Source organism: Phyllostomus discolor, chromosome 11 (assembly GCF_004126475.2).
Source record: "Phyllostomus discolor isolate MPI-MPIP mPhyDis1 chromosome 11, mPhyDis1.pri.v3, whole genome shotgun sequence".
In the NCBI taxonomy this organism is placed as follows: domain Eukaryota; kingdom Metazoa; phylum Chordata; class Mammalia; order Chiroptera; family Phyllostomidae; genus Phyllostomus; species Phyllostomus discolor.
This window is the reverse complement of record NC_040913.2, coordinates 87,229,933-87,252,984: the sequence shown is the minus strand read 5'-3', so window position 1 is coordinate 87,252,984 and position 23,052 is coordinate 87,229,933. Positions and strand designations below refer to the sequence as shown.

The window sequence follows — 23,052 nt, the reverse complement described above, 5'->3', positions numbered from 1 at the left end:
TACAACATTTAAGAATGAGGCAACTGCATCTGTTGATAAGAAATGAAATCCAAGATATATTTTCAGGTGAGGAAGTGTGGCACAAAGCATATTTAGTGGGGTGCTATCTGTATAAGAATAATAGTGTATATGGGAGTGCGCGCGCACACACACACACACACACACACACACTTGTCTGTGCATGGACCGTGTCACGAGACCTGAGCTGGGCACTGGTTGCTCTGGAAAGGAGGGCTGAGGGACAGGGATGGGGGAGGGCTTCACTTTTCAACTGCTTCTTCCTACCTAAAAATAAAACTGGTAATAACTATATGGAAGGAAATGTAGGCTTTGTTTCTGTTGTTTTTCCTTGTACCCTGCATACGTATACATTATTACCGTTCTGAAACAGAATCCCCAGCCAAAGGTTGTTCAGAATTTCCGTAGTCCTTGTTTGACGCGGAGTCCACGGTGGTCTGTTGGGCTGTAGAAAACCTTAGCTCTTTGGCGGTTGGAGATCTGAGAGTTGACCTGTTCCTTCTTAGCCATCTGTTGGGGATACTTTACTTTTGCCCATCTTTATGTTCTTCATTGAGCATATACTTTATACTATTATGCAACTTTTTCTAAGGTACAGAATAGACTCAGTATAATACTGGGTAGTTGTGTTTCACCTGCCAAGGGGACGTCACCTGGCGTCAGCACGTCACCTGGCGTCAGCACGGCCACGCTGCCGGACAACGCCAGCGCCGGCTCGGAGAACGGCGGGGACGGGAACTCCGCGGTCTCTCCAAAGCTAGTCTCCAAGTTGACGCGTGTCTGAATGAACACGCCTTTTGACTTGGGTTTCCCTTTTTCTTCCGGGGCTGGTTGTACATCTTGCAGATCTGCAGGCTGTGTTTTCAGCACAACACCCCACTGGACGCCATCGCTCAGTTCCGGAAACACATCGACTTGTGCAAGAAAAAAATCGGAAGCGCGGAGCTGTCTTTCGAGCACGCCGCGTGGATGGCTAAGCAGTACGTCTCAGGTCGCACTCTCGGGGGGTCTGAGGAGACCCCTGGGGTTTGGGGGTGGGATCAGCGTGGGCTTTGGTTCTAAGTGGAGCTAAGATACTGTCCGTAAGTAGGTCTTGAATGATCGTGTATGAGTACGTTTCCAGTAATAGTAAATGTTGATTCATACAGTTGCTTGATGGGAATCAGTTAATTCAGGGTACTGTGTCTCTCATTCAGCACGTATTTACTGAGTCTCTGCCGTGCTCCTGGGTTCTGAGAACACAGCAGTGAACAAAAACCGCCTGCTGACGTGGAACTTCCTATTTGAGACCGGTGCTTGAAACTTGCTGAAATGGAATTGTTCCCAGAAACATGGATGTATGGGAGTGGAGGGGACTGTTGTGACATTCAGCTTGGGCGTGTATTTATACGGGCTGGCCAGCACCGAGAGGTTGCCGTAGGTGCAGACTCTGTTACCTACAGTCAGTCAGTGCGTGCGAGTGCTTACACAAGGAATCCCGCTGATGCAGAGTTCACCAGTGGTGTCATCAGTTCAGTGCGGTCGCTGAGGCTGTGGTTCCAGGTTGAGTGATTACAGAACTAAGCATTTTCTTTCCTCCTTCTTTCTCACTCATTTTTTTTTTAATTTCTTGATTTTTGTTTTCCTCATTAGATTCCAAGCCTTTGGAGATTTGTTCGATGAAGCTATCAAGCTGGGGCTGACAGCCATTCAGACGCAGAACCCCGGCTTCTACTACCAGCAGGCCGCACACTACGCCCAGGAGCGGAAGCAGCTGGCCAAGACCCTCTGTGAGCATGAAGTAAGTCACCGCCTGCCGTGGGGTCTGGCCTTCGGGAACCTGGGTCCTTGTCTCCCAGAAGCAGAGGAAACTAATTGGCGTGGGTAATTTTTGCCAAGCTTTTGAGTGCAATCAGCGTTTCTTTATTTTTCGGAAATTAGAGTTATTTTCAGTTTTAGCCCAAGTACTCCATGTTCACCTGAGTACTCGGTTTTCAACTGTGACTTGAGCAGGTTTTCTTTGAGGAACTGATTGATGACTGTCAATAGCTAGTGATTTAGACAAGAGAAAATTACTTTAAATAAGAGCCGCAGTCTGGCGTGTGCCACACCGTAAATCCAGCGTGGTGTTCTTGCGGCCACGTCTGCGGGAACTGGAGGGCGTGTGCTTTGTGTGACTGGCCGACCCTGGGCTCCTTCCTCTCCCTGTGGATCTTCTCTGGGGAAAACGCTTAATGACCCGTGTGGGATGTAATGTTAGCTGCATGGTTTCCTAAATTCGACATTTCATGTTGCCTTTCTCTTTGATGATTGTGTTTAGATACCAGGTTCCCCATAAGCACCTTTAAAATAAAGAACATGGTGTGTATGTGTAAATTCATTTTCATTCATATAGTTATGTCAGTTTATTTTTTTTTAAATATTTTATTTATTTATTTTTAGAGAGGGAAGGGAGGCGGGGAGAGAGAGAGAGAGAGAGAGAAACATCAATGTGCGGTTGCTGGGGGTTATGGCCTGCAACCCAGGAATGTACCCTGGCTGGGAATCGAACCTGGGACACTAGTTTATTTTCACTTAAAGTTTTCAGTTTCTTCTCTGAAGATAGCTGGATATTGTCAACAGTACTACCTTAAAAACTGTTTCAAAAACAGTTTGCATATTAGTACTTTAATGGGTGGATTTTTTCTTAAATCATAATATAACTAGACTATTTTCTACCACATTATTTGTATATGACAACTTCATTGTGTGTTTTATATTGTAAAAGTTCGGCATATTGTATTTTGAATACAGTATTTTAAAAGGTTTTAAAACTAGGTTTTATATGGATATGAGGAAATGGGCATTAAAAATAACACTGGCTGGAATATAAAATAATATTTCTGTCAAATAATAATTTGAGAAACCTCAAAATCATGCCTATCTTTTGACCCAGAATTGCATTTTCTGGAAATCTAAAGCAGAGAGATCTTAAGAGATAAGTACTAAGGTTTATTTGTAAAGTTGTTCTGACAGATTTATTAATTGTAATGTAAAATAGAAATAACAAGATGAGCAACTATGGAGAGTTTATTAAAATATGGAACAGCAAGCAGCCATGAAAAATAATGTTTTAGAAGAATATTTAATGGTATGGTGAAATACACAGATTACATATAAATGAAAAAAGCGGGGTGAAAAATTATTCCAGGTGACAGGATGACTAAATGTTTCCACACAAACCCGGAGAATCATCTGCACATTGTTAGCAGTGGCAGTAGGTTGATAACTAGTTTAAATTTTAATCCATTTGGTTGTGTTCTGCAGTTTGCAACAACGTACTTGTATTACGTTTTGGTTTGAGAGGAGAAAAGTTATGAAAAAGAAAAATAAAGCAGTATACGTTTGTAAATTCTCATGCCAAAAATATCCCTCCCCCACCAAAATCAGGACTTCAGCACAAGTGACAAGCAAGGAAAAGAGTGTCTTTTTAAAAGACTCCTTATAGCATTCTTCTCACGTGCACAAGAAGCACTGGTACATACGGAATAAACATCAGTCATAATCTGTAATTCTTTTACTGGGTTATTATAGCAAAGGTAGAAAGTAACGTAAAGAAATTCCGGCACGTCCGCACTTGGCGTAGTCGCCGGCGTCCATGGCTTTGAGCTGGGTGCTGCGCAGTGAGGCCAGCTTCCCCCTAGGGTGTCGGAGTGGGGGACCGGTGTGAATAGCAGTGAGGTCCCGCGGTGCTGCCTCAGTGTCACAGTGACGGGAGGCGGTGCGAGGACTCGCTGTGCCTTGCACCCCTGTGTCAGAATCAGCTTGGCTTGTTCAGTCTGATTGTTTTGAGACCCCCTGCCCATTGAATGAAACGTTGTGAGAATTTAATGTACGTTGAACCAGTCACATCTTCGATGCTTGCCTGTGTTCGGCATTGGTGTTCATGAACACGTTTTTACTCTGTCGGAGCTGAGGAGAGGCGGTTTGTGGCGGGTCGCCTGAACTCGTGTGTTCAGGGCTGTTTTCACTTCCAGGCCTCCGTCGCGTACCCCAGCCCCGACCCCCTGGAAACACAGACGGGCGCCCTGGACTTCTACGGACAGAGGTCATGGCGACAAGGAGTGCTGAGTAAGTCGCCGTTCCCTCTGCCCTTGAACCTCCCACGGCAGCGGCTGCTGGCACAGTTTTGTCCTAACAAGCACATTCTGTCGAGGTGAAAACGTGTGCTTTGTAAACACCTTTTAAAAGGTTTAAAACACCTTTTCAGTTTTTTAAATTTTTACAATGTCTTGTTGGTATCACTACATCTCAGAATAACTTAAAGATGTGGATATGGTTAAAATACTAACGTTTGGATGTCTTAAACAGCACAATTAATAAGCCACTCTGGTCTATTTAATATTTTCATTCCAGTTAACTTGAATGATTTATTTGATATTTTAAATAGCATTAGTTTGTTCCATCTTAAAAATAATTTCTCTGCATCTTTTTCGTGTTTGATACATACTTGCTTAATTTGGGCAATCCCTGTAGCAAGTGTTGAGAAGTTATTTCTTGGCTCTCCAGGAAGTGTATTGTGTGCAGAGCCTGATGTTGGCATTGTCCGTCAGGTGGCTGTCCCAGCCGGCCAAGGAGACCGAGTTCAGTGGTGCTCCCTTCACAGCGGAGCTCACGGAGAATTACCGCGCCAATACAGCCGTCTCCCAGAGTCTTTAAAGTTCTAGAATGTTTAGGAATGTTACATACATCATATTACAGGATTCAAGGAATGCACACACCCAGTGTTCAGTGAAGGACTATGCAAATGAGCTGTCTAAAATGGGTTGTGTCTTATCTGGTGCAGGTTTTGATCTTTCGGATCCTGAGAAAGAGAAGGTGGGAATCCTTGCGATCCAGCTGAGAGAGAGAAATGTTGTTCACTCTGTAAGTTTTTTTCCCCAATGTCAACTGCTTTTTATAGTATTCAAGGAAAACATTAGAGTATTTTTATTGGAGTGTTTCACACTTTATCTTTTCTAACAGGAAATAATAATAACTCTTCTGAGCAATGCTGTTGCACAATTTAAGAAGTATAAGTGTCCAAGAATGAAGAGTCATCTAAGTATGTAGTCCTAACATGCCACAGTTTCATCCAAGTGTGAATCATTTTAAATTACGTACATAAACTTTTCTTTCCTTTATAGTGGTTCAAATGGGAGAGGAATATTACTATGCAAAGGATTATACCAAAGCTTTGAAGTGAGTGCTAGTCACTGTCTGTTTTTACAAGTATTCTGACTTCCTTAATGAAATGTTAGAGTAGCAATTGAATTTCCATACTTATTTCTGCATTTAGTCAACTCCATTGCTGTGATACTTTTTCAAGTGCTGTCTACTAGTACGGTCATTTTCAAAGTCTTAGGCCACCTCACACGTAGCCACATGTGAAAATGCCTGTTCAACTACTGCAGCAGAATTTTCTGGAGTTTACGTAGAATGAGCGAAGCGCTTTGTCCTCTTCCAGAACTCAGCAGCCCTTTCTCGGGCCGCGTGTCAGTCTGTCTTCCCTTCCGCCGCCTTCTAGGTTGCTGGACTACGTGATGTGTGACTACCGCAGCGAGGGCTGGTGGACTCTCCTCACGTCCATCCTGACCACGGCGCTGAAGTGCGCCTACCTCATGGCCCAGCTGAAAGATTACATCACCTACTCCCTGGAACTCCTCGGAAGAGGTCACTCGATGTTCTTGCAGTAAAACTGAATTGTTAAGATCGCGTAGCAACGTTAAGCTCTCAGACCTGGAAGAATTACAGTTGCCTCACGTATCTGGTGGTGCTTTTACTATGTACAGGTCACTTTGCGCAGTGAAGGGACTCATGCCTCCATGGAACTTGTCATAGTTGGGAAAACAAAATTCTTCTGCCTTTTTAAAACGTGGCATAAGATAATTGTTCACGTAGACTTCAGGTGGAGGTATATGAAGTGTTGGGGCTTTTAGGAAGCTATGCTGTCGTTGGATTTTCTGGAATTGCGCTTGGCAGAGATGTTTATTCTACAATATTTTAGTACCTTAAATGGGGGCGGGTAGTGGACGTACTTGCCTGTCTTACATTTCTAATTTTTTCCCCTCTTCCTTCACATTAGCTTCAACTCTGAAAGATGACCAGAAATCTCGGATAGAAAAGAACCTCATAAATGTTTTAATGGTAGGTTGGAATCTTTTTTTTTTTTATTGATTCCAGAGAGAGGGGAAGGGGGGAAGAAGGAGAGGGAGAGAAACATCGATATGAGAAACTGACTGGTTGCCCCTTGTGCCCCACGTGGGGACTGAATCTACGACCCATGCATGTGCCCTGACCGGGAATTGAACCAGGGACCTTTTGGCTTGCAGGTGACACCCACCCCACTGAGTGAGCCACAGCGGCCGGGGCCGGAATGCTGTACATAAAATGAGTCCTAAGGCTGTGTATACTTAGCTCTGTGTCCCTTTATACATACATTCTAACTGGCTGAGCAAGTGTTCCACTGTGTGTTGGTGCAGAATGAAAGTCCTGACCCCGAACCCGACTGTGATGCCTTGGCCGTGAAGACGGCGCAGAAGCTGTGGGCGGACCGGATTTCGCTGGCCGGCAGCAACGTTTTCACAATCGGAGTGCAGGACTTCGTGCCGTTTGGTGGGTAGCCAGCATCTGCGCTGTTATCTCAGGGGAATCAGCCCTGTTTCCACGGGACGAATAGGTACAGAATAAGAATCATGAAAGTCAGAGGAGGCATTTTCAAAGTATAGTCCTTTTGGCAGGGAAACGGACCTTTCCCCACCGATGATCAAAATTTTAAATAGTTTCTGTCTTAAGTCGACTGTGTTCATTTGTAGTTCAGGTGTTCTGTGAAACACATTTGGAAAGACTGTTGTTTAAAAGGTTTTTGCTTTACTGGCTAGGGCAGGTGTTTTGCAATAAATCAAAAGTAACAGAATGGTTCTTTCTCCTCTGAAGTTCTATGTTAGCACATTGTATGCGGGAAACGTTTTCTACGTTCTACGTTGACTGGTAGTAGAGCTCGCAATAAAAACTACCCACAAACAATGTGTCAGTGTCGCTCCCGGAGCCTCCGCAGCCCGTTTAGTTTGGGTTGTCTCTAGAAAGTGAGCTGCGTGTGCGCCCGTCGACAGGCCGCAGACACGGGCAGACGCCGGTGCGACGGCCTGCGTCAGGGGTGTCCGTTCTGCAGAGCGCGCACGGGGCGGGGGGGGCTGGGGCCCACGGGTGCCCTGAGCGTGTGCGGCCCTGCGACGCGGCCCGTTCGTTCACTTCCAGTGCAGTGCAAGGCCAAGTTCCACGCCCCGAGCTTCCACGTCGACGTTCCTGTGCAGCTGGACGTCTACCTGCGGGCCGACTGTCCGCACCCCGTTCGGTTCTCCAGGCTCTGCGTCGGCTTCAACAACCAGGTACGGCGCCTCCCAGCGCGTGCTCGCAGCGTGCTCACCCCGTGCTCGCGGGCCTTGGCCTGGCTCCCGTCCAACTGGGGCGACTGAGCTTCGTCACCGTCAGGTCTCGGTGGCTCCGTAGGAACAAATGACAGGTGACGTGGTCACAGTCCTCAGCTTCTGTGTCAGCCATTCAAAGCTCACGTTGTCCCTGCTACGTTTGTTTTCCATCCCATGCTTGTGAACCCTGAGAACTTGGTGCGTTTTTTAAACACATAACCCCAATTTCAAATGAGATATTCAGAGTGAATATAATTTCCAAAATCGTTTGCTCTGCGGCCTCGCACTGACACCAGTTGTGCAGTACTGAGCCGCCGTGTGTTTGGGGCTGACGTAACTGAGGTGGGGCGGACGTGAGTGAGGCGTGACCGTGTGAACGGGCGCTTCTCCTCCACCGCCGCTGCTCCTCCTCCGCTGCCTGGGGCTTGTCGCCGCTGACTTCCTGACCAGGCTCGACACTTCCGATGCACACGCACGTGCAAGCAGCCCTTTCCTGCAGAATTTCCTGCACTTGAGCACTCTCGGAGTGTGGTGTTCTGGTCAAGTTGTCGGTTACGTTCCAGCTGCTCCAGTTGTAGGCCCCCTTGATAGAGAATTACCTTCCGGTCGCCCAGAAGGTGTGTCGAGCCTTTACCCAGCACACACTTACTGAGAGTGACAATGTTCTCAGGACTGTGGTGACCCTGCAAACATTCAGCATATGTGGGCCCCATTAAAACATCAGCACTGGGGGGCAAGGGCCAGGACTGACTCACTGACGATGGCCTGAGACGGTGGTGGGGTCTGAATTACGTGTCACCGGCCAGAAGTGCAGTCACAGGAGGCACGCTAAGGAAAATTTTCAGAATGGAGATCAAGGTCCGACACGTGTGAGAAGCTGAGCGTGGACAACACGCTTGGCGGTGAGCAAGCAGAGGGGCCCACTCTGTTTACATGTTTATGGGCGAGTGAAGGCAGCAGCCGCACGAGAGGTGGGGGCAAGGAGGGGCTTCGTGGGGCGAGGGTTCATCTGTGCGGTGATTTGGCACACACTCCCACGAGACGGACAGTCTCAGGTGGAACGAGAGGTTTCTCGTGGGCAGCAGCACACAGCAAAGGTGCAGAGTAGGTGGGCGAGGAGCAGCTTTGCAGCGACATGAACCGGGAGAGGGAAAGAGGCCCGGAGGCCCAGGGCTGAAACATGGGGGACCTCCTCATCTAAGGGGACAAGAGGGAGTAAATGGGACCTGTGAAGGGAGCTGCCGTCAGTCAGGGAGGACAGGACGCATGAGATGCTGTGGTGGAACTGGAGCCCGGGACAAAGAAGGCTGTTTAAGAAAAGACGACAGTGCCCAGTACAACAAAGAATGAGCCTCCGTTTCTCTGTCCAGGACCGGGAGGGCTGATGTTCCTAGACTCCAGCTCGTGTGCCGTGAGCTGGCCCTGCCCCTGCTCAGGTGGTGGCGGGGCGTGGATAAGTGCCCCCAGCGCACACACAACGTGCGTGTGTCCGTGACCCTTCCTGACGCCTCGGTGCTGGTGGAGGCAAGCCTCCCGGGCTCCAGCGCGCTGGTCACGTGCCGTGTGTCACCCACCGCTCCACTGCCCTCTCTTCCAGGAGTACAACCAGCTCTGCGTGATCCAGGAAGCGTCCAGAGCCAGTGAGGTTCTGGAGAACACGACGCAGGGGAGGATGTGCTTAGTTCCTGGGAAAACAAGGAAGTTTCTGTTCAAGTTCGTTGCAAAAACCGAAGACGTGGGGAAGAAAATAGAGGTGAGTTATGTAATTTATCTGAGATATTTTAAATGACAGAAGTATGTGTGTGTGTCAGAAAACTTTGAAATAATATAGAGGTTGATGAAGTAAAAAATGGAAATGTGCCACTTGGACCCTCCAAGGGAACCCCTTCGTGACGGCCTGGGAGGCCTCCTTGCGCTGAGAACACTCTGTGCACGGTGCTCAGCAGCTGGCCTCTTTGCTCAGTAGAGTGTGTCAGACGTCCTTCCCTTAGTGCCTGAGACCAACCTTACGTTCTAGTGGTGACGCGGCCCCTCAAGGAGTTTTAAACGAAGTGCATGTATTATATAATATAGCAATTATGTTTTGTGTGACATGACAGTTCGGTCTGAAGATTTATGTCATTTTGATGTCTCAACATGGCTGATTGCATATTTTTGAAGAAAAAGTGAAGACACATATTGGAAAGAATCCGTGTAATGCCGGTAATTAAAATGCCTTTCAGACATAGGTGGTGAAAGTCCCGTTTCTGCCGAGCGTGAACTCGGCGCCGACCCCGTGGGTTTGAATTCCGCTCTCAGCTCGCTGGCTGGGGGCCCGGGCGGCTCCTTGGCCCTTGGTGTGTCAGGTGGTTGTTGCACAGTGGCGACAGTGGCAGGACTCCCCTTAGTGTGTCGTGAGGACTGGGGGAGCGAGTCGGCGTGAACTGCTTGCAGTGGTGGCGGGTGCGCAGTGAGCACCCACAAAGCGACTGTGTCCACGGCACGAGTGAGCGTGGCTGGCGGGCGTGCGCTCGGGACCTGGTTCCGGGGTGGACACACCAGACTGCACGACCGGTGTCCCCGCAGCCGTGTCTGTGCAGCTGTGGGATTCAGTCTTAGCCAGTATCCAGAGCTGCTTGAGTGTTCATTTAAAAAGGTCTTCGTGATTTTGACTAAATTACATATTTTTTACAAGGAACCTAAGGAAGCCCACCAGATGTAAATCAGAATTTATACTATTTTGCATGCTTTGTTAGTGCATTCAGTTGAAAGGACATCTGTGTGACCGGCAGAGAGTTTCACTGCTGACCCTGTAGACGCCGTCGGGGAGACCGGGGAGCGAGGCTCTGAGTGTGCGACTGGCTGTCCAGACGTGGGTGCTGCTCACTCGGCACCCCGTCCTCGAGCCCCCCAGGGTCCGGCCTGCCCGGGTGCTGCAGCGCTGGCGGCCAGTGGCTGAGCCCGAGGTCCAGGCTCTCATCTCTGCCAGAAGGTGGAGCAGTGGGAACCCGGTGTGCCACAAGCCAGCGTCCCCGCTGATAGGTGGCGGGACAAGACCCGCGTCACCCCGGGGCCCTAGGTGGACCCCACAGGCCAGCCCTGTGGGATGTGAGGCTTCGGGAGGGGTGGCGCCACCCAGGAGTGAGCCCGCATGTCTGACAGACGCCCTCCTTCCAGATCACCTCTGTGGACCTGGTCCTGGGCCACGAGACGGGGCGCTGCGTGGTCCTGAGCTGGCAGGGTGGCGGTGGAGACGCGGCCTCGTCCCAGGAGGCCCTGCAGGCCGCGCGCTCCTTCCGGAGGTGGCCCAGGCTCCCCGACAGCGAGGTTCACTGGGACAGCGTCGTGGTCCAGGCCAGCACCATGTGAGTCGGCCGGGCCGGGCCGGCTGGGGAAGGTCGTCTCGTTTCTCTTAAATCCTGCGTGTCAGGAATTTGGTCTTTGAGACAGTCGGTCACTTAGCTTCTCGGTTCCCCCCAAAGGATCATTTCCCGAGTTCCGAACGTCTCGGTCCAGCTGCGGCACGACCCTCCCGCCCTGACGAACGAGATGTACTGTCTGGCGGTGACCGTGCGGTCCCAGGAGAAGAGCCGCATCCGAGACGTGAAGCTCACCGCCGGCCTGAAGCCCGGTACGCGGCCCTGCCGGGCCGGTGGGCGTCACCCCCGCGCGTCGGCCCGGGCAGCCCGTGGGGGGCACGGCTCTGGCGTGGCGCTCCTGGCGCAGCGCTGCTCGCGGTGAGCGTGGCGCCCCAGCTCTCCGGACGCTCAAACTGCGATGTGCACGCTTCCAGGCCAGGACGCCAACCTGACCCAGAAGACCCAGGTGACCCTGCGCGGCACGGAGCTGTGCGACGAGTCCTGCCCCGCGCTGCTCACGGACATCCCCGTCGGGGACCTGCAGCCCGGGGAGCAGGTGAGCTCGGTCGGCGGGGGTCGGGCGGGGCGGGGGGCGGTTAGCTGGGGTTTCACGTGCGTCCCGAGCTGCAGAGCGTCTGAGTAGCGCTTCCCGAGACTGCGCACGTGACTGAACTGGGGCACACTTTACGTCCGAGTGTGTCAGGCGTCTTAAGCAGCTTTTATACGAAGGATTTTAGAATAAATGACCCTGATACGGAGAACTGGTTGCCTGGTGAAAATGACCAGATAACACTGAATAACGAAACGACACGACGCCTGTAGCTCAGTGAAGCCGTGTTTCCGTAAGCGTCTGCTTGCACACCAAACCCCCGGAGCCCCCGGGAGGCTGGGAATGGCAGCAGGAAGCGGTGCGGATCCCGCCGTGCGCCGCGGCAGGACCGGCCTGTAAAACGTGTCCAGGCGTCCAGCCAGGTGGGGCAGTCAGCCTTACTAGGTGGGAACGTCATCCTGGAATGTGTGTCAGATGGGGCTCTGTGGTGGTGACTAAATTAAAGCACTTAAACGTCGTTACAGCTGGAAAAAACCCTGTATGTGCGCTGTGGGACGGTGGGCTCCAGGATGTTTCTCGTGTACGTGTCTTACCTGATCAACACCACCATCGAAGACAAGGAGATTGTTTGCAAGTGTCACAAGGTATTGTTTCCGTAGCTGCTCCCGAAGCGTCCCGTGTGCAGTGTTCCTTACCGTGCCGTTTTAGCTTACTGGTAAAACAAGCAGTTGGGGGCTTCTAGCCTGTTACAAATTTCAGTTGAAATCTGTTGACTCTCTAACACATTTAGATTGATGATAAACAATATAGTAAGGCATCCATTGCATCCAAAATCGACCAGTGTGGCTTTTCACAGAGAATCAGAGGGTTGAGGTCTCATGCGAACAAGTCGTGAGACTTTAAACCTGTCTGCTCCTTTCTGAAGGCACACATTCGATAAACTCTGTCAGCTGGCTGGAAAGAGTATAATATTGTTATATATGTAATAGTATATAGTGAGATAATGTTATACTTGTGAAAAGTTAGCTTGATGGTCTTGAAAGAGGAAATCATTTGAAGCACATAACAGTGGTAATACCTTGGCCAGATCATGAAGTGCTTTCTGTGTGCTACCCCGTGTGATTATCAGAGCAGCCCCGTGAGGACCATGGAGCCGACGTAAAGAGACCACGTAACTTCCCCAGGGCCACACCGCCACGTCCACGGTCCACGCGGCCGGCGTGCGTCCAGCCAGGACTGAAACCCAGCTCTGTCTGGCGTTGCAGCCTGCGTTTTTTACCCACGGGGAGGGTGGTTTGTTTCCAGACATTAGTAACCCCACCGTTGTTTGAACAGGCTCCAGAGAGGAGATGCAGTGTGTCGGTTTTAAGTTGGGGTCCAGGGTCACAGGGGTTCAGTTTCTGCCTCTGGCACTTACCAGCTGTGTGACAGCTTCATCTTCAGATGGCAGTGATAATGGCCCGCGTTTGCTTGAGTTAGGAGCGCTACATAACCTGGGTGTAGCGGTTGTAACACGGTCGCGTGGCACCACTGTTACCATCAGCGTTACTTTACTCATTTGGAGTCAAGGTGACAAAAGGAGGCCCAGAGTCTGTGCTCGGCAGGCACCCCGGCTTTGTGGCCCAGGGCCAGTCACTCACAGTCTTCCCGGGCCTCTCGCTCCTCCCCCCGCTGTAACCTGTGACGGGGCCTGCCCTGCCCGCCTTCTCTTGACCCCGAGAGGAGCGATGTGTGAGAAGGCCCTTGGCAGGGAGATGATAATACCACAAGGTAGTTAATTAGAAAAAGTAGCCTGGTCTCTCTGCATGGATGTTGACAAATACTTTAGGGGAAATCCTAGCTTCTTACTCCAAAATTGGGATTATTTACGTAAATTGTTTTGAATGTCTTCTGTGTGTAAAGCGCTATGTCCTGTTACGATTTAGAAACCTGTTGCCCGTGCCTTTCACGTTTTCCTGCAGGACGAAACTGTGACGATCGAGACCGTCTTTCCGTTTGACGTTGCCGTTAAGTTTGTTTCTACGAAGGTAGGTCCCTGTGCGGCGTGTGGCAGATCTCTTGGGGAAACCGACGGGGAAACGCGCAGCGGATGTGCGTCGTTCCGACGGGCCTTCTGTCTTCGCTTCTGGCAGTTCGAGCACCTGGAGAGGGTCTACGCCGACATCCCCTTCCTCCTGATGACGGACCTCCTGAGCGCCTCGCCCTGGGCCCTCACCATCGCATCCAGCGAGCTCCAGCTGGCGCCTTCCATGACGTCCGTGGATCAGCCCGAGTCACAGCTGGACAGAGGTGAGAACGGGGGCCGCCGCACTCCAGGAGACAGGAGACAGTTGTGTGCCTGCGTGCATGTGTGCGTGGGGTGGCAGTGAAAGAGCTGGCCTTTGGTGAAGGAGGGCCCTCGAGACTCATGCTCACAGAAGCAAAAACACTTAGAATTTAAGGTGGGATTGGCATCATTTACAGTTTGTTTGAGGATACGTTGTTTTTAAAAATCAAATTTTTGCTACTATAAGGAGTTACTTTTTGAAGAGTGTACCAGAAAGTAAAACAGTGCAGCAGGCCCTCAAATAGCGTTGTCTCGTTCAGTGTTGTTCTGGTCCGGTGTTGATGCGACGCCACAGGCCTTACTCAGCCTCTGTGCACACCTGTCAGCCCGTGGTGAGCGGGTTTGGCTGCGTGTCCCTGCACCAGGAGGGGCCGTTCCCCGGCTCCACGCCTCTGAGCCCGGCTGCTCGCCCCCCTTCTCACTGCCACCCTCACTGGCCCCCCGGCCTTTTGAAATAGCTTCTCACCTCCTCGCCTCCTGGCCATGTCCTCCCTCCGTCTGCCTTTCCTGAGGCTCCAGAGTTGGGTTCCTCAGGAAGCGGCTGGGAACTTGTCATTCCTTCTTCACAAACGGCCGCGGCACACCAGACCTTTCCCGGGCAGGCTCTGCTCCCCCTGCAGCTGCTTCTTTCTGTACTGGCCCCTCTCCCTCAGCCTCTGCTTTCCCAGCCCGGGGACTCCTGTCGGCTCCTCCTCCTCAGTGTGCGGGTCAGCCCGGGCCTCCTCTCCTCCCACTCCTCCTGCAGAGCCGAGCGCCCTGCCCCCTTCCCACCCGGGGGGGCCGGGGGTCGTGGGTCGTGGGTGTATGGCTGTCTCGGCACCTCCCACCTCGATGTCGCTGTGTGCCTCTCGAGAGCCGACGCTGTGACTGCCACCTCCTCTGTTTTGCCTGCCTTGTGCTAGTTTATCAGTCTTTATTAAATTCATGAATAATGTCAGTTTTTAAGATAGTAAAAGCCAAGTTTTATTAACCTAAAATCCTCTTGGTTGGAAGTCCTCACATGGAGGTGTCGCCAGGGCTGTGTTTCCTGGGCTCTGGGGGGTCCTCCCTTGGCCTGCTGTAGCTACGGGGCCACTGGAGGCCTTGGCTCGTGGCTCCTCCCCCCGGGTCCATAGCCAGCTGTGTGGCACCTCCCCCCTCCTTCCGTGACCTCCACTTCCATTCACATCTTTCTCTCGCCTCCCTCCCTCTCTCACAGCCCTGGTGACTGACCGCACTGGGCCCAGCTCGGGGATCCAGTGTGATCTCCCTGTTTTAAGGTCCCGTCATCATGGTGTCTCCAAAGTCCTCTTTGCTGTGGGCGGGAGCACGTGAAGGTGCTGGGACCGAGGTGTGCATACCTGGGGGGAGGGAGGGGTGGCGTTGCCCTGTCTGCCACCTCCAGGGACACCAGCGGCAACGCGCTGTGAGCTGTGCGTTTGGCGCATTGAAAACCACCGTTCCCCGAGGCCCGTGGGTAACCCTGATGTTAGTCTTTAAAGCACGTGGTCGATTGGGTTGGCTTCTTACAGTTGGGGAGGACTTCGGGGGATTTAATGTGAACACCCCAGGTTTTTGTAAAAGTTGCCCTTAGAGGTTGGAATTGATGTGGGTTTTACGTACTTCGCTACATTGTCATTTCCTAGTCCGTAGAAATTACTTATAAGGAGTTAGTTCAGGTAAGGTTTAATCCAGCTTTTTTCCCTTTTTCATTTCTGGCACCTACCCACAATCATAACCATGAATTTGTCACAGTCTTCCTCATTGGAAAACCATAAGAACAGCTACTTAATGTTCAGAGACTTTGCTGTCATTGCGAGGTTTTGCTCAGAGACTTGCGGAAGCTGGCCTCACACGGGCACTGTTGCCAGCTGGCATGTGAGCGGGTGACAGGCCCTGCAGGCTGTGACAGGCTGGAAGCAGGGAGGGTGTGGTCTGCAGGAGCGTTTACCTGGCTGTCAGACTCACCGTGACACTGGCGAGAGGTGCGCCTGCTCGCACCGGGGGTGAGAGCCACGCCGGGCAGTAGCGAGGCACCGCAGGATGCACTTCCACTCGGAGCGGTCAGCAAGACGTGTCCATTCAGAAGGTCAGACACCTTCTAGAGTGACGTGTTGCGTGCCTTCGGGGGTCACACTGACATTATGGGTTTGTTCCCGATTGGGAAATGCCGTGTTTGGAGACATGAAATCATTTGGAAAGATTAAAGTAATCGCCAAGAGGTACTATTCCGACTCCAGGCTCCTGCCTTTCATGGGTCCCCACCAGCACGCGTGGGGGACGTCCCCTCTTTGCATCGTGTGGCGCGTTGCTAGACCGGCGGACGCACTGGATAGGGACGCAGTGATGGGGGAGCCATCGGGCGTCTCCGAGCCTCGGCAGCCGTGTCTCCGTCAGTGACGTGTAGGGGGTGTCCGTTTCCCGGGGCGCCGCTCAGAGGCAGGCCCCCCGCGGAGGTGGGCCGGGGTGCGGGCTCACACGCGGTCGCTGGCAGTTGTCTTGCAGACCGGGGAGAGCGCCAGCGAGTGCTTCTGTCTCCGCTGCCCGGCCACCGGGACTGGCGACGGCGGCGTGGCGACCGGGCACTACGTCGTCTCCTGGAAGAGGTAAGGCGCTGTCGGCGTGGTCCCCGTCCTCACGTCTGTGCCGCTGTGACGCCTTTGTTGTCTGTCACTGGCGTTTAGCAGTGGAGAGCTTCCGTCGGTCCCGGAGAGGGCACTGGGGGTCCCATGCCGTCACCGACTGTCAGTCAGATAAACAGGGATTAGATAGGGTAATCAAACTTTGATTTGTGTTTTGTCACAATGAAAGTGACCTGTATCCTGATGATGTTTTAGGCAGACTAATTGTGGTGATAGGACCATTATAAATATAAGAGACACTGCCCTTGTCTGCGGTCAGTAAGATTGTCCTCACGGAGTCCCCGAGGGACCCACAGAGTGTTAGTATGGTCGGAGCTGCAGTGAGGTCGCCACTGCGTGCCCGTGGCCTGGAGGTGACGGTGCGCTTGGTGGCGAAGTGCCCCGGGGCTCCTTCCCGGGCTGTCCTCATGTGATGGTGTGTGTGCCGTGTGTCGGTCACCGCACCGCCCCACGCCCCACGCTGTGGCCGCTGGTGTGCATGGGCAGGAGCCCCTCCCTTCCCACTGCTGGGACCGGAAGGCAGCCTGAGCCGGGGCTCCGGAGTGGAGTGGCTAATTAGAAGCGGTCAGAAAAAATGGGGATCCGAGAGCTCTTACCTTGTCACGGCCACCCCCACCAGCGCGGTCGTGGGGAATGCAGGGTGTGTGTCTCCCGGGGAACCGGCTGGTGCGCGTGCTCGTTCCCGTCCCTGCCTCCCTGACCCCCCACCCCCCTGAACCCTGGACGTGACAGACTCCCTTTCCCGCCGCAGGGCCTCCGCGGCGCCCGACATTCCCGTCGTCAGCACCGTGGTCACCCTGCCGCACGTGATCGTGGAGAGCATCCCCTTGCACGTGAACGCAGGTAAGGGCGCACTCGGTCGGTCTGAGGGAGAGGCCCCAAGGGCCCCAAGGGGAACGTCTGCCGTGGCTCCTACGGCTTCTAAAACCTCCTCGTTACGGGAAAGGCCGGACGTGCACGACGGTGCACGGCACCCAGTCTCCTCCGCCGGCGCCCCTCCCTGCGCCGCCTGCCCCTGTTATTCAGGACTCTGCCTCTAACATTCCCGTGTGTGTCTGTAAGGGGGTGGTTATTTGTCTAAGCGTGATCACAATACCGTTATCGTGACTTTGAAAATCAGCAAAAGCGTCCTAACGGGACCAGGCTCCAGTGCTGACATGCTCCCCGTGGACCCTGCCCTGTGGTTTGTCCTCGGGTCTCTGCGGAGCAGCCGGCACTGTCGAAATCATCGACAGGCAGGCCCACGGCCTCCCACGGCCGCCTCCGCCCACAACCCTCCCCCGCCTTCCTCGGTTTCCCTGTGGAGCTTGCCGCGGTCTGGGTTGTGCTGGTCGCGTTGCCTTGGTTTCAGGCGTTTCGTTGTCCCTGTAAAGCGGCGGTTAGGTCTGTAGGCGTGGTCAGACCCAGGCTGAAGTTCGGGGAGAATACCTGTGCTGCCATCAAGAGACACGTAGTGTCTGTCATTCCTTTTTGAAACGTGGTTGACACTTAGGGAAACCTCTTGTAGATTTTAAAAATTACTCCTGAAATATAATTCAGCTCCTGATGGCACACACTCTCAGTCAGTTTTGGAAGGAGACTTGGGTGTTTCTTAACCTCTTTTCATCATAGTCTCGTGGCTAATGTACAACCAGAACGTTTCTCACTTAGCAGGAGTGCGGTTGCACCGTTCATCTAAATGAGCCCGTGTCTCGTGGAACGAGGCTTGTTCTCAGAAGGAACACGAACGTGGTGAGTCTGCCTTTACCCGAGAGAACTGTGTCACTTCCTCCGCAGACCTGCCACCCTTCGGGCGTGTCCGGGAGTCGCTGCCTGTCAGGTACCACCTGCAGAACACGACCGACCTCGTTCAGGACGTGGAGATCTCCGTGGAGCCCAGTGACGCCTTCATGTTCTCCGGCCTCAAACAGGTGGGGGCCGAGTCCCGTGGGGCTGCGCATGCAGACGCTGCAGTGTGGCCGGGGGGTGGAGCTGGGCAGCGGGACTGACAGACGTCGTGCGGTCCCCTTACTCTGGTGGCTGGGAGTCTTCAGTCCCTTGTGTGGACTAAGCACACCTGGTTACACAGGTGGACTCAGTGGGCAGACCTCTTCACACCGAGATCACACACCGAGGCTCTTTTTCCTGAAAACCTTCGATTTCCCTTTGCTACTGAGTCTGTGTGTGTGTCTTTTTGGCTTTTAATTGGAGGCCTGGGGGTGTAACTACCTGTATTAAAAGCCCAGTTCTCCTCTGAACTGTCAGTGAAATTTTTCAGAGGCGTTGTGGTCAGCTGGTACTTTTTATTGCTGAGGACATACTAGAGGAACAGACACGCCATGACACCTAGAAGCACCCGCCCTGACCAGCCACCCGAGCTGCGCGGTGCCGAGTGCTGTCTGCTGGGCGGTGCAGGCGGCGGCGCGCTGCACGTGAAGGGCGCTCCGAGTTCGCCCGCCGACTGCAGCTGACGCAGCGGGGGTGACGGTAGCCCCGGTAGGCTGGTGCACACGTGTGCGTACGTTACTTACCTTCGGCGTGTGACGCGCCCGCACGCACTTACTGCACGTGAGCGAGCTTTTCTTGAGCGCCTTGATCTTGGTCACCTGTTCACTTGAAGGTACTCGGGTAACGTGAGATACCCAAATCTTACCACTTCGTGTTCTGTTTCAAGTATTGTTAAAAATTTCCAAGCATCTTTTTTTCCCAGAAGTCACTTAGCTTACCACAAAGGGAAAATCCCTCCAGGAAAACAAGAAACAACCAGTTATGGAGGTACCCTTCTACAAAGCACCCCGAAACTTTGGTGGCGGTGAAATCCGCCTGGTCTGCTTACCGGGCAGAACACGCTGATCCGCCTGGTGGTCTCGTTTTTAGGCCGGAGTGTTGCCCTTTAGATGTTGGCAGGACAGAAATCACGCATGTATGTTTTATACACGTGTTACCGGCGTGGTCCCGGCCTCTGACTGGTTCGGCCCCCCGTTTGGGACCGGGAGATGGGATAGGAGAGAAGGCGTCAGCAAAGAGATGTGGGTGTCTGGTCACCTGTGGATCAGCTGGGGTGACAAGCAGGCGCTGCACGTCTGCGCGTTTGGCGATCTGTTACTTTTCGTGGTTTAGATCCGACTGCGCATCCTGCCCGGCACGGCGCAGGAGATGCTGTACAACTTCTACCCGCTCATGGCCGGGTGCCAGCAGCTGCCCTCGCTCCACATCAGCCTGCTGCGGTTCCCCGGCTTCACGCACCAGCTGCTGCGGCGCTTCATCCCCACCAGCATCTTCGTGAAGGTGAGGCTCCGCATTTCCTGCCGCTGCGGGTGCTGTCGTGAAAACAGACGGGAGATAGTGCTTTCTATGTGAACATCAGGAAACGATAGGTTGAGACTAACAGTTATACTTCTGGCTTTTGCTGTGTCACCGAATTTGGCCACATCGCTATTCATTGCTGTGGAGTTACCGTTGTTGTATATGATCTCACTCCACAGATTTCTGTTCCCTCAGGTGAATGATTTACCTGTATAGTGTCCTTAAACACATTTTCTTCTTTGGCTTCGGTGAAGCCTGTTTTTAAACTATAGTTCGTTTGTAACTGACATTTAGTCCTGGACTTTCCTAATTCTGTCCGTTAAACTGTGTGACGTGGATGTGGGTCTTTCTGGAAAGGACCGCCTGTCGGAAACTGCACTCTGGGTTGGTGTTTCCATTCCCCTCTGAGGCCCTCCCGGGCCCTGCGGCGGGGGAGCATGCGGACGGCCGTGGTGCGTGCGTGCGAGCGAGCGCGTTGGCCGCAGGTGGTCCGCACGGCCTGTGCTGCTTCTGCACGTTGCCCGCTGCCGGGCCCCGGGCCAGGCCACCCCTCCCCACGGTCTGGGTCCCGTGGATGTCTGGCAGCTCAGTGTTCATGAGCACGCGCCGACTCTCTCTTTCTCTTCAGTGAATGCCCGCTTTGAGACGGCCAGTTGCCTTGCGGGCTGTTTCCTTCTCCGTGTCTGTCAGGTCTGGGGAGCTGGGCCCGTTTGTGTCGTCTGGGATTTAGTGTTATAAACTAGTCTCTGTTAGTGTGTCCTTCATGGTTCTCCCGGCTTTTCTCCCTCCTGACTTAGACGCTGTTTTGTATCTGCCGAACAATCATTTTATTAACCCTTCTAAGCCCCTACATTTGTCTGTACTTTAAATTGTAAAAAAAAAAAAAAAAGAAAGAAAAGGAAAGAAAGCCGGACTCATGGTTTTAGGTGTGCAGTGTTTAAACACTGGCTTCAGCCTGCTTCGGACTCACAGCACCGTTGACAGGCACTGCAGTCCCCACACAGCGGTGGCTCTGCAAAAGGCCCCACCGGCTGCAGTCCGAAGTCATCTTCCATCGCCCGTCCACTGCGGTGTCCGGGGTCTCCTGCCAGGGAGCCCCCTCTATCGGTTCTAAACATCACACGAGGGCAGAGAGTGGGCACCTGTCCTGCTGTGCGTTCTGTGCCTGCCTTGAGTGCCAGAGGCCTAATGTGTGCGCGCGTGTGCACACGTGTAGGCACGCAGGCATACACGCATGCACATACATACATGCACACACGCACACAGCCAGGCTCACAGCAACCCCCCCAAGTGCGCGGGGGCTGTGCTCACTGCAGGCCCCTGCAGGAGTCGTTCTGCTGGGAGCTCCGCTGAGGGCTTCAGGTGGCGTCCCCTGTTCCAGTCCTGGGCCCCGCCCCTCTGCCGCTTTCCCCACAGGCCTGCCGGTGTACGTCTGCGTAATGAAACACAGCCATTTGCAATAATTTCTTTTTTTTAGCTACTTGGCTCTGGGGCATTGCTGACCTGTCAGGGACTTTACACCTAAAGGCGGTCATGGTGCCTTTCACTCGCTCCCGGCCTGTACTTGTCTGATGTGATGCTTCACATTTTTTCAGTCTTGAGCGAGGGAGATGCTTGTCCTTACCTGCCGCTCTGTCCTCGCAGTGTTCGTCGTCGGGCAGCCCGGCGTCCACTAGGGATCTCGCTGGTTCTCCAGCGGACTGCCGGGAGGCCTTGAGCCTCCGGGAGCTTGTCTGTCGTAGCCTGAGCCCCAGGCGGGCCCTGAGAGGAGAGAGAGGAGGAGAGAACAATGCTTCTATCACTAGAGCCAGAGCCATGCCCCGGTCCCCGCCCCCCGCCCCCTGCTCACGGTGGCAGGTCTGCAGTAGTGACTGGGGCGGCCTCAGCAGCTGGAGGTGTCTGCACAGGGTGGGTGGCGACAGGGACCGAGGCGCACAGGTGCTGTTGGCAGGTGCAAGTGAAGCGGGAGGCCGAGGGCGAAAGGTGGATGTGTTTTATTTTGATATTTGCTCACATTTATGCTGTTTTTGTGAACAGCCTCAAGAATTTCAGAATCTTTCCTACTGATACAGCTCATGTGGTCCCTGTTCTTCCGTGAACCCTTTTGTTTCCCCTCCTTAAAGCCACAGGGTCGGCTCGTGGACGACGCCTCTATCGCTGCCGCCTGACGTTCCCGACGGGCCCCGGGCTGCGCCTGCGGAGAGGTTGGACGGACAGAGTCCTAGGAGTGTTCGTTCTGAACTGTAGCTTTGATCTCGGTGAAAGTTGATTTGTTCTATTTTTTCATGGGTGTTGTGCCAGCTGTTCAGAGGAGCTTGGGCATAAAATATTAGAAGTCTGTCCTCTGTCGCAGTCTCACGATATCTGACGCCCGCCAGTGGGACACGCAAGGCTGTCAGCCCCATTGTCGTTGAAAGTCATTTTGTGAATCGTGAGTGCTTCTGACGGTGAGTGATTTGCACGTGCAGTGTCAGAGGAAAACTAAGCATCCGAGTGTGACCGGACGAGGAGAGGGGATGCACCAGCGGCTGCCCCCCCCGCCAGGTCCCGCGTCCCCAGGAGTCCCCTTCCGAGCTGGCCGAACTGGAGGCCGTCCACCCTCATAAATGCAGCAGCGTGTGCTCCTGGCACCTACCCAGGAACGGAGCGCGATTGTGGGACGGATCCAGAAAGCTTCCAGAAGGCTTTCATCGAAGCGGTGTGAGTTGTCCGAAACACATCTTTGTTCACCATCCAAACCTGCTGGATGGGCTCGGCTCCCAGCCCAAGCATGGACTGTCCGTAGGGCAGGTCTGTGTCCGGGTGCGAGTCAGATCCTCATCTGGGAGGCGGCAAGGGTCTGGTGGCCAGCCTCGTTTCCCAAATACAGGGTTTTGGAAAAGATACAAGGTCTAAAAAGCTTTTCGCTACCTTGTGCAGTTTGAAAAGAACCATTTAAGGCTCTTAAAAACTCGTGTAAATAAAAATCATATCGTGAAAATTTTCTTTGTTTAAACATTTTAATTTAAAACAACCTGATTTTCTGGAAATTTTTATTGAAGAGTGTAGGAGTTGTCAAAAGGAAATAAGGCTGTAAATAAACACATTCTCATTCAGCTGTGCCTGTGTACATCTTTTATGTCTTTCGAGCCTGTCTGATTTCAGTTCCGTGAAACCACCTTCACTAAGAACACACGTATGAGGTGACGTGGAGAGCAGAGGACTGAATTCGTTCACGTTACTTGAAGCAAAGAGTCGTTACTTGGGCCCTGGCTGGCGTAGCTCAGTGGATTGAGCGTGGGCTGTGAACCAAAGGGTCGAAGGTTTGATTCCCAGTCAGGGCACATGCTTGCGTTGCAGACCAGGTCCCCAGCAACCGCACATTGATGTTTCTCTCTCTCTCTCTCTCTCTCTCTCTCTCTCTTTCTTTCTCCTTCTCTTCCCTCTCTAAAAATAAATAAATAAAATCTTTAAGAGTAGTCACTGAATTAATTTATAAAAAAAAGTCTTC

General features: G+C 52.9%; 1 protein-coding gene across 1 annotated transcript in view; it reads left to right on the top strand.

Annotated features, from left to right (window-relative positions):
* TRAPPC11 (trafficking protein particle complex 11) overlaps positions 1 to 22,657 on the top strand; it is a 33,751-nt gene extending 11,094 nt beyond the window's left edge. The window contains exons 9-30 of the mRNA XM_028526519.2: positions 865 to 998; positions 1,651 to 1,798; positions 4,014 to 4,107; positions 4,823 to 4,902; positions 5,002 to 5,080; positions 5,163 to 5,217; positions 5,543 to 5,688; positions 6,101 to 6,162; positions 6,498 to 6,630; positions 7,273 to 7,403; positions 9,040 to 9,195; positions 10,599 to 10,786; positions 10,904 to 11,052; positions 11,215 to 11,336; positions 11,855 to 11,974; positions 13,292 to 13,357; positions 13,463 to 13,619; positions 16,130 to 16,241; positions 17,029 to 17,120; positions 18,054 to 18,187; positions 19,377 to 19,544; positions 21,686 to 22,657. Coding sequence (XP_028382320.1) covers positions 865 to 998; positions 1,651 to 1,798; positions 4,014 to 4,107; positions 4,823 to 4,902; positions 5,002 to 5,080; positions 5,163 to 5,217; positions 5,543 to 5,688; positions 6,101 to 6,162; positions 6,498 to 6,630; positions 7,273 to 7,403; positions 9,040 to 9,195; positions 10,599 to 10,786; positions 10,904 to 11,052; positions 11,215 to 11,336; positions 11,855 to 11,974; positions 13,292 to 13,357; positions 13,463 to 13,619; positions 16,130 to 16,241; positions 17,029 to 17,120; positions 18,054 to 18,187; positions 19,377 to 19,544; positions 21,686 to 21,730 — 2,571 coding nt within the window. The 3' untranslated portion in view covers positions 21,731 to 22,657. The remainder of the gene's footprint in view (positions 1 to 864; positions 999 to 1,650; positions 1,799 to 4,013; positions 4,108 to 4,822; positions 4,903 to 5,001; positions 5,081 to 5,162; positions 5,218 to 5,542; positions 5,689 to 6,100; positions 6,163 to 6,497; positions 6,631 to 7,272; positions 7,404 to 9,039; positions 9,196 to 10,598; positions 10,787 to 10,903; positions 11,053 to 11,214; positions 11,337 to 11,854; positions 11,975 to 13,291; positions 13,358 to 13,462; positions 13,620 to 16,129; positions 16,242 to 17,028; positions 17,121 to 18,053; positions 18,188 to 19,376; positions 19,545 to 21,685) is intronic.
* Positions 22,658 to 23,052: the final 395 nt, after the last annotated feature.